Source organism: Podarcis melisellensis, assembly GCF_964234715.1.
Source record: "Podarcis melisellensis genome assembly, chromosome: 11".
NCBI classification, from domain to species: domain Eukaryota; kingdom Metazoa; phylum Chordata; class Lepidosauria; order Squamata; family Lacertidae; genus Podarcis; species Podarcis melisellensis.
In genome coordinates, this window is record NC_138543.1 from 53,050,595 (window position 1) to 53,060,736 (window position 10,142).

Here is a 10,142-nt window from a genome sequence, read left to right on the forward strand (position 1 = left end):
ATGTGCATGCGTATGGCATCAGAGAACAATTCATGGGTCGGTAGAGGACTTGCAGACTCTGCCCGAGGTTGCCACGGGGTGTAGGATTCAAAATTGTGGAAGTGCCATTAATTGTGACACTTGCAAGCAAGCAAAGGTGAGAGGGTGCAGTTACCCAAAGGTGGAACGTGTGGCCACTAAACCTTTTGAGTTGGTACACATAGATTTGGCCGGTCCTGTCAAGGAACCAAGTCTAGGGGGGGCCAGGTTTCTCCTAACTTTTTTGGATAATTTCTCGCAGAGTTCCTGGGCTCACGGTCTCAAATCCAGGGAGGATGCAGCACAGCTGATCAAGAGCTGGATTGAGGGGGTGGAACAAAGGTTCTCCACCAGGGTTCAAGCGATCATCAGTGACAGAAATGCTGAGTACACTGGTTCTGCGTTGCAGAAGTTCTTGCAGAAGAGAGGGATACGCCACACAGTTAATTCACCCCAGCAAGGGGGGGTGGCAGAGCTGAGGAGTGAGGCTCTGGTTAAGGCTGCACAGGTGATGCTGAAAGAAGCCAGGTTGCCTCCTGAGTTTTGGGTGGAGGCTACTAGGGCTGTGTCATTTACCTGGAATCGTGTCTACAACTCACTGGTAGGTGACACACCGTTCTCTTTGTTAAATGGCCGCAAACCCCAGGTTCACTTTCTGCGCACTTTTGGGACTCCTGCGCTTGTCGCTTTGCCCAAGGCTTTGCAAGGGCCAGATGGAGCCAAAGTCCAGAAAATGATCTTCTGTGGGTATGAGCCAGATGCCCGTGCATGGCGTTTTGCTTACCCATCAGGTGATCAGAGTAAGGTGCTGATCAGTAAACACGCTGAGTTCTTAGAGGAGGAGGTAAAGTCAAAGACTCCTGTCAGGCGTGATGTTCTCTCAGATTGTCTCTCTGACCCAGAAGACAGTTCTGATGAGGAGGAAGAAGGGGCTGAGGCTGCTGATGACGACCAGGTCACTGACCAGGGTCAAGAGCAGGATGTGGCATCTCCACAAGCTGTTATGAGACTGCCCAAGAGTGCGCCTAGTTCTCCTGTGAGTGTAATGGAGAGGATTCGTAGACGCTTTAAGTCAGAGAGTGAATCCCATGATGCAGAGGATACACCTGCTGATCAAAGTGAGTCAGAGGGAACACCTGAGTTTGTGCCTAGGAGGTCCAGTCGCACAACTAAGGGTATCCCACCAGAGAGGTATCAGGCCACAGGTGCGTGGGTAAGTTTCGCACAGTGCGATTCTGAGAGCTGTGAGGTGGTTCCACAAATGCCAAACAGGTTTGCCAAGGGAGGGCACAAGGCATTGGGGAAGGGATCGATCTCACAAGGTGTTACTGAAGATGTTGCACAGGTATCACGCAGGGACACAAGGGGGGGTGTGATGGTTCAGAATTTATCTGGTTAAATTCCCCTGGTGTGTGTCACCTGCTTACGTCAGCTTACAGAAGCTGGGCGGAGACAGAAGCTTTTAGAAGCCAAGGAGGAGGAGTTTTTCCCTGTACTTTCACTTCTTCTCTCTGTGTATCTGAGAGAGAAAGACGTGCCTTTGGACATGGCTGAAAGAAGCCCTGGACTTTAATGCTGTAATGTCTGAATAAAGAGCTGTAAATAGACGAACCTGTCTATGTGTGTGCTTGCCTGGAAACTAGGCTGCTTTACACGCTGTTCAACTCTGCTAAGCCGTGACCTGAAGGGAGCAACAGTGGCGCAGCTGTGAAGAAGTGTGCCGGACCCGTTATAAACTGCTGATTGGGATCGTAAACCTGTCCCCGGTCGCGGCTCTATCGATAAGGCAAGATCGATAGATATCTCCACATTTTTAATGTGCTGCATTGGGCGCCTTTGAGGGTTTTGGCTGAAGGTTAGAACTGACAAACCAAGTGCCTGAGAGGGGATTATGGTTTAGAATTTCACACTAGGAGTCACCTAACACCAGTCACCTCATCTCTCACACCTTATTCTGTTAAACTTAAGCTAGTGGCTTTAAAAACAACACCACCAAGCTGTGAATCAGGAAGTTCCCAGGTCAAATATCAAAGCTAGCAGGAATTAACTAGGAAGTGTTGAGTCTCCTACAGACACTTGCCTTTCCTACATAAGTTCACCAAAGGGTTTCAAAGAATCATATTTTTTCAAAGGGTTTCAAAGAATCATAGAGCGTATTTTTCGCTCTATAGGACGCACTTTATCCCTTCCAAAAATTAAGGGGAAATGTGTGTGCATCCTATGGAGCGAATGCAGGCTCCTTGGCTTCAGCAATAGCAACGCGAAGCCTCTGAAGCGCAGAGGGAGGGCTCCCTCCGCGCTCCGGAGGCTTCGGGTTGCTTTTGCTGAAGCCGGGAGAGCAAGACTCTCCTGGCTTCAGCGAAAGGAACCCGAAGCCTTTGGAGCGCAGCACGAGTTCCCGCTGCACTCCAGAGGCTTCAGGCGGCTATCCCTGAAGCCTTTGGAGCGCAGCGGGAACTCGCGCTGTGCTCCGGAGGCTTCGGGTTCCTTTTGCTGAAGCCAGGAGAGCAAGACTCTCCTGGCTTCAGCAGAGAGGGAAAGCTATGCAGCGTTCCTTCCCTCAAGCAGGAGGTGAAATGGAAGGGGCTCTGTTTCTCCTGCCTCTTTGCTGAAAGGGGGTCAGCAGAGAGGGGGAGAAATTTTTTTCTTGTTCTCCCCTTCTAAAACAAGGTGCGTCTTATGGTCGGGTGCGTCCTATAGAGCGAAAAATACGGTAGAATTGGAAGTGACCCTAAGGACCTTCATGTCCCACTGCCTGTAAGGCAGGAACATGCAGCTCCCCGACATGGAGATCGAACTTGTAACCTTGGTGTTATCAGCTGTCCAGGTTTCCTCACACATAGTGGAGGTCTGCGCATAGAACTGCCACACATACTGCACAGATGGGGCGAGTGCAAGGGTACATTGCCAATAGGTTGCATGGCTAGTCCAGGGAGTGAACGGCAACTGTTGACTAATATCACAGCAGGTAGAACAGGACCTCCAGAAGTTGCCGGACTACAACTCCCAGCATCCCCCACTCTTGGAAATGCTGGCTGCAGCTGATGGGAGTTGGAGGTCAGCAGCTGTCTTGGTGCTCTCCGTCAGATGTAGAACTCCAACTCACAAGTTTTGCCAAGGGCTTTAACGCCAAGGCTCAGATCGGTACATAAGGCAAAGTTACTGTTGCTCTCCAGGCTTTCCGACACGGTGGGTCGTTGGCATGTACAGAGAGGGAAAGGGGCAGGTAGCTTGGGCCAATGTTGTGCATGGCATCGGTGCCAATTTGATGCCCCTCACACTGTGCATTGGATCAAGCCAAGCTCCACATGCCTTCCCTCTTGGGGAGCATCAGTCACCCACTGTGTTGGTTTTTTATTTTTATTATTTTTACCAACAACCAAAACACAAACATTGAAAACAAACAGCGAAACCCCCCAGGCGGCTGATACATTGGGTATACATAATCAATAATAACATCTTCAAATCAACCAAATGTACAATTCTATATACCTTAACACTCCTCCCTCCACAAGGTTTATTTAACTTTTAACATTTTAATTGCCCCAAATTGTTCAAACCTGCCCAAATAATTCAATATCTTCTCAAACCAATCCTCCTCCTTCTCACTCACAATAAACCCTTTCATTTTATGCTTCTTCACAGTTAGATATTCTAAGATTATAATATTTTTCAATTTTCCCCTCCATTGGTTCACCCCTAGCTCTTCTGCATTTTCCCAATTACTCGCTATAACCTGTCTGCCTGAGGTTACCCTCAATTTTACCCATTTACATTCCTCTTTTGTTTCTAACTCGGTGCTGCTCAGGCTAATAAGAACCATTAATTTAGATATTTCCACCTTCCTACCCACAAGTCCCGATATTTCTATACCAATCTGTTTCCAGAATTCATTAACTAATGGACAATCCCACCACATATGACTGTATGTTCCCATCACTCCACATTTCCTCCAACAATTCTTACTTCCAGATTTTGAAATATGATATAACCTTACACTGTGTTGATAAGCCAGGAGATCAACGATGCCCCACCCATGCCACCACCGTGGACACTGTTTTCCCAGTTACTCAGCACCAAGCAGAATGTTTCACCCAGAGCCCTCAAATGGAGTCAAACCAAGTGAAAAACTGGTTTCCCTCAAGTGTTTATGGCTTTAAAAACAATGGATTGAGGATCAACAACCCACACACAAAATGCCATAGGATGGATACACACACAGAGAGAGAGAGAGAGAGAGAGAGAGAGAGAGAGAGAGAGAGTTAGTTCCTCTTATGCTAAGAGCAACACGAAGCAGCAAAGAGTTCTATTCTACTTACTGCCCATCCATGAATAACGAAGAAGCTTTTAGCAGAGACGTTAAACTTGCAGTCTTCCAAATGCTGGTCTTGGCCCGTAGTGAGGTAGCAGCCTTTGTCTTCTAGGTCCCTAGAAGTGCGGACATTGAATTTCACCGGCAGCTTGAGAACTTTCGGCGGTTCTGCTGGCTTTAGCAGCTGAGAAACTCCAACATCTGAAACATAAGCACGTACTAGTTAGGGTTTCCATACGTTCGGAATTTCACGGACAGATCCAGAATACTGCAGTCGGCAGCAGTGTCTGGGTGGAAATCGGTACAACTGTCCAGTAAAATCTGGGCATATGGCAGCCCATGTCGGCAGTGCCGTTTTGGCCGATTTTCCATGAAAATAGCTCAAAAACGGCTTTTTTGTGATTTCGCCGAAAGAGCTTAACAGCTTTTCTGTCCAGATTTTCACTGTTTGAAATATGGCTACCCTATTACTGGTTAGCATCACCTGGCTAACCAGAGCTAAACCACAGAGCCTAGGGCTTGCTGATCAGAAGGCTCCAGCGGGAAGGTAAACGGTGTTTCTGTGCGCTGCTCTGGTTCACCAGAAGTGGCTTAGTCATGCTGGCCACATGACCCGGAAGCTGTACGCCGGCTCCCTCAGCCAATAAAGCGAGATGAGCGCCGCAACCCCAGTGTCGGTCACAACTGGACCTAATGGTCAGGGGTCCCTTTACCTCTACCTTACCCTTGTCTCATATGTGCAGGTGGGCTTCCATATGCCCACATTTCATCTGCACAGGCCCACAACTTTGAGCTAAAGTCTACAAGCTTACATGATCACGTTCTCCACAACCAGGTATAGCAGGGGTTGTCAGGAGCTTGTCCTACACTTGAGTAGGACCCTGGTAGAGATACATGCCTGACTGGCATGTTCTCTCCCTCCTGGTCGATCTTTTGGGAGCTTCAAAAGCTTTCTTCAGCCGGAACATCACAGTGACCGATGCCAACAGACATTGGCACACTTAGGGATCCGCAGAGTCTTCGCAACTTGCGTGACAGACCTCAGCAACTCAGCATTTTGGCTAATCTACTTTATTTACATATAAACACACACGGAGCACTGCATCATGGCTCCCTCTCTAGCATTAGACAGCAAAGAGAAAGAACAAAGGACAATAGTCCCACTTCACGGAACACAGTAACACAAACATCCTGTCACCGTCACTTCCCACTCTGTGGAGTCAAAACATACACCGTCATGTGATAGACAACAATCCCATGACTGCAATCATGGAGCAGGAATTCTAACAGGGGTAGCCAATGCTGTGCTCTCCAGAGGCAGCTGGACTACAACTCCCACCATCTCTGACCATCGGCCATGTTGGCTGGGGCTGATGGGAGCTGGAGTCAAGCAACAATGTCTGGGAAGGCACAGTTTTCCCACCCCTGCTCCTTGTAGTGCAAGCTCACACATCAAAATTTATCTCCTCCGAACCACTCACAACAGTCAGATCATATCCAGACCCTGAAACCTACCCATACACGGACTGCTGTGGGCTCCTGCCTGCTTAGGGGGCAGGTGTAGAGAGTTGGGGAATATGCACACTTAAGGACTGTGCACACATTTCCACCACGTGCAGCCGACAAGCATAGAGCGGGACAGGAGATCATGTCCATGAGCCTCATACGCTCTCTCTGTGCGTTCATCATAATGCAGGCACAGTCCTAAACTGCATGCACATGGGCTCTTTGGGTGCAACTGAGAACTGTGCCAAATCACCCAGTGCCAACTGTGTGCCCGAGGACCTGCAAAATTCCCCATGAAGGGGTTGGGCACCCACAAATTTCAGTGCCAGGGCCTGAAACTGTGCACAGAGTTGGTATGCACAGATGCAAGGTGCGTACAGGATGCTAAACACAAGTAGAGGACAGAATGGAAGCAAAGTCCAAATCTTAGGTGTGGTTCTTGCACTGCAAGGTGTTGGATTAAATGGCCCTTTGCAGTCCATTCCAATTCTGCAATTCTATGATATGAACATTGACGTGTGCACGATCTTATAGTCTCCTGCAGAACCATGGCAAGTCATCCTGTCCTCATCCAAATTTACACCAAGATTCTAGCTCAGTGGATCCCGAACTTACTCAGGCCACCTCCTCTCCTTCGTTTCATAAACTCATTCCAATGCCTCCTACCCTACCCTATAAAACTCATGATTCAGAGTAGCTATTTGCACAACCGGCTAAGGAAGATAATAACACGCTGAATTTCTAAACAGTAACAATCAATTGCACATTTATCCAAAGTCCTGTTTACTTGAATTAATTCAGAAAAATTGATGAACTTGATCCAATGAGACCCAGAGGCGGAGATAACTGCTCCGGCACCTGGAGTGGCGCACTGTGCACCCGGGGCTAGCAGCTGCAGGGGTGGGGCTAGCCGCCAATGGCAAGCGTCCCAGGGGGTGCCACCCGTGGTGAGCAGCGAGCAGCCCAGGAAGGTGGGGCGGCAATGTCACACACACCCCAGGGATGACACCCGGGGCTGGCCGCACCCACCGCACCCCTCTTCCTCCGCCAGTGACGATACCAGCTTCTCAAAGTCCAATAGCCAACCTGGCATCCCCCTAAGTAATCCCTCCAACACACACACACACCAGGGGTAGTACCACCCACTTTGAGAAGCACTGCCATAGCTCTGTGTTTCAACCCCTTGGATTCAGTAACTGCAGGAGATTAAAACGCTGCAAATATTTCACACACACACACAGCTTGCAGAAAGAGAATACTGCCATGAATTCCATTTAAACTCAAATTCGGGAGAAAATTGCTCATTACATGCATGATTCAATTAGACGCGCACTCTTCCTACACATGCAGAACTGGCTTTTGACCAACACTCTATTTCCATGCAAAAATCCCAATGTATCTCTTAATCCTAATATATCCTCTATGCCAGTATAATATCAAGAAAAATCCAGAAACCTGTCCTTTCCCTCCTTAAGGCAGCAGAAGCGACCAGCTTATCCAAACAAGGAATACTTCCCAGTTTAAGCTGCATTCGCAAAACACATCAGTAGAAACAGTGAATTTCAGACGCAATCAAGTACATGGAGTTACACCTTAGTGGCACACTGACTTACTTTTTACAGTAAGTCACAGAACCAGTTCAGCAGCCTAGGCTAAGCACACGTCAGCAGGTGAGGCAGAGAGTGCCCGATTTAGGACTTCTGACAGGTTGCCTGCGAGATAACTGAGGGCACCAGGAGCACATCAAGCGACGGAGCAGTGAGCTCTTGGATTCGTACAAAACTCAGGCTGCAGGCACACCATACAGTTAAAGCCCCCGTCTTTTCTCCCAAAGAATTCTGGGAGCTGTAGTTTGCCCCAAATAAAGCTACAGCTCCAAGCACCATCAATACACTACAATTCCCAGGCTTCTCTGCGTGGTTAAAATGCTTTCAATGCATGGTGTGCGCAGCCTGAGTCTCCACTTGTTTTCATGCTTGCCCTCTAAACAGTGCTTACTCCTGGGAAAATGGGCCCAGAATCTTCACATCCCCCATCGTCATGCTTAGCAGCACTTATTTAAGGTCTTACAGAGGTAGGTCAAGCTTTCAGCATCAAAGCCATGCTGCCATAAGTGTAAGAAGCTTTGATGTGCAGTTTGAATATATGCCAGGGTTCATTGCCGCTAGATCTTCCCCTTCCCCCAAAAAGAAACTGCTAGATTCCACCCCGCCCCCCCCAAAAAGAAACCTCTAGTTAAAATCTAGAATGCGAGAACAATCACCAGCTTCTAAGCATGTGACCAAAGGGACTCTTTTTCACCATGCAAGGCAAACAATCACGGAGCATAAAGAGGGCTTGCTGAGCAGGCGGTAAAATTCAAGCTAGGCTTTGAGGTTTTAAATTAAAAATATAAGCACCGGCTAGCTGTCATCCATGCACTTATTAGCCTTGCCTCTAGCCAGATTTAAAATTAAAAACTCAGGACATAGCGAAAGATTCTCTCTTTAAGCACTTGCTATTAATAGCGGAAGAACCTTGATCATCAGCTCCATTAAATATGAGACGCTGGTGCTATAAATCAGTAGCACTGCAAGCCCATCGTCAATTGAACGGCAGGCTAAAATAAGGCACTTGCAAGCGCAATTCAGTCTCTACTCAGAAGTACAACTAAGTTCAATGGAGATAACTTCCAGGTAAATTGTCCTACAATCACAGGCTAAGTTTCTGAAATAGCAGCTGATTCTACACAGGCACAACCCGGTGTGGTGTTCCCCTATGCAGGCGCCGTTAGAGAAAAGGCTATAGTTGCGCCCTTGTAACATTCCCCATTCGACGGGGCTTGCACCGAGTGTCCGCTTGGAAGAGCAAGGTTTTTAAACACTTTATGAGCCAGACCCAGGATCACAAAGCTAGACAGAAGGCGTCGTGGTTTAGAAGCAGGGGACCAGATGACACAGGGTCCAGCTGCTCTTTCACGCTTTACAAGATGCAGCAGAGAGCTCACCGAACAGCAAATCACGTCCGCGCTTTTCACCGCCTCAGCTGAAAGTTAAAGGCAGGCATCGCCTCGGCGGCGAGGCAAGAGATGCGCTCCGCTTGCCTTTCCCCACCGGCGAAATGCTCCCGTTCCCTTTGTTGGTCTGGGGAGTTCCAAACACGAGGCTTAAAGCCGCACTCGTATCGTTTAACGACCACAAACCTTACAATTGTCTCACACTTTCACATTTAGCTCTCTCTTTCTCTCTCCCACAAACACGCCCATTCCAGCTCCAGAAACGAAACACAGAATCGCAAAGTTGGAAGGAACCGCAAAGGCCAACTCGAGTGGAACTCCTTGCAGATGCCGGCAATGAAATCCACATCTCCAGAACTAAAGAGCAACTCAAGTCTCGCGCATCCCAGCACCCAGGTGCGCCGCACACCACTAACGCGCAACAGGCAAAAGGCGCACCATAAGCAGGCTGGCTACGCGCGGCTCCCTACCCGTCTGCTATCCCAGCACCCAATTTGTCCCGCCACCGCCCCAGGGAGAAAGCCACCCCGCTAGGGTTGCCATGTGTCCTTTTTTCCCCAGGACACGTCCTTTTCCCCCCATGGGTAGAACCGTCCTAGCGATCCATAGTTAAAAGAAGAAGTTGGCGAAAGTGTCCTCTTTTTTGCTCTTCAAAATAGGGCAGCCCCACACCCTGCAGCCCCCGCTTACCTCCCTGGGGGTCCCTCTCCGCTTGCAAGGCGTCCTCCCGGGGCGCGCAAGAGGCGAGAGCGATGCACAGCAGGACGGCAAAAGTTCTCATCGCTCCAGCAAACGCCGAGTCGTCTTTTCCGCCTCCTCCTCCCGATGCTGCACTTGCTGAGGCTGCTCAGACTTCTTCAGAGCCGGCTTTTTCTTCTTTCTTCTTTTGCTTTGGGGGGGAAAGGAGGCGAGATGATTCTGAGCCTGCAGAAACGGCAAAGCACCGGGCTTTCTCTCTCTCGGAGGAGGAGATGGAGGTGGAGAAAGAGGCGAGAGGCGCGCGCGCGCAGGGAGCGGAGCAACTAACTTGCAAGCGCAAAGGCGCAGCAACCAAGCGGAGCAACCGGCAAGGGGGGGTCGTTTCTAAATAGGCAAGTGGGAGCGTCACCTGACCCATGGCCAGATGGGGATGGGACTCTGTAGGCCCGGGATCCGAGGTTCTGATTGGTCACGCCTCCCTGACGTCAAGAGCAAGCCGGCCAAAAAGTCTGAATGAAAACGCCACACACCCACCTCGAGGAAGGGAGGCGGCGCGGAGAGGGGAGACTTGAGGCGGGGCGTCGCGACACGAGGCAAGAGCCTGGTATGAAA

General features: G+C 49.4%; 1 protein-coding gene across 2 annotated transcripts in view; it reads right to left on the reverse strand.

The window, feature by feature from the left end:
* LIPG (lipase G, endothelial type) overlaps positions 1 to 9,907 on the reverse strand; it is a gene marked incomplete at its 3' end in the record, with an annotated part of 30,692 nt that extends 20,785 nt beyond the window's left edge. The window contains exons 1-2 of one of the 2 annotated variants that reach the window (XM_081929846.1): positions 9,522 to 9,906; positions 4,338 to 4,531 (exon numbers count right to left, since the gene is read on the reverse strand). In XM_081929846.1, coding sequence (XP_081785972.1) covers positions 4,338 to 4,531; positions 9,522 to 9,612 — 285 coding nt within the window. In that variant the 5' untranslated portion in view covers positions 9,613 to 9,906. Of the gene's footprint in view, positions 1 to 4,337; positions 4,532 to 9,521 lie in introns of both variants that reach the window. The other variant, XM_081929847.1, reaches the window with a different exon arrangement.
* Between the last annotated feature and the right edge of the window lie 235 nt (positions 9,908 to 10,142).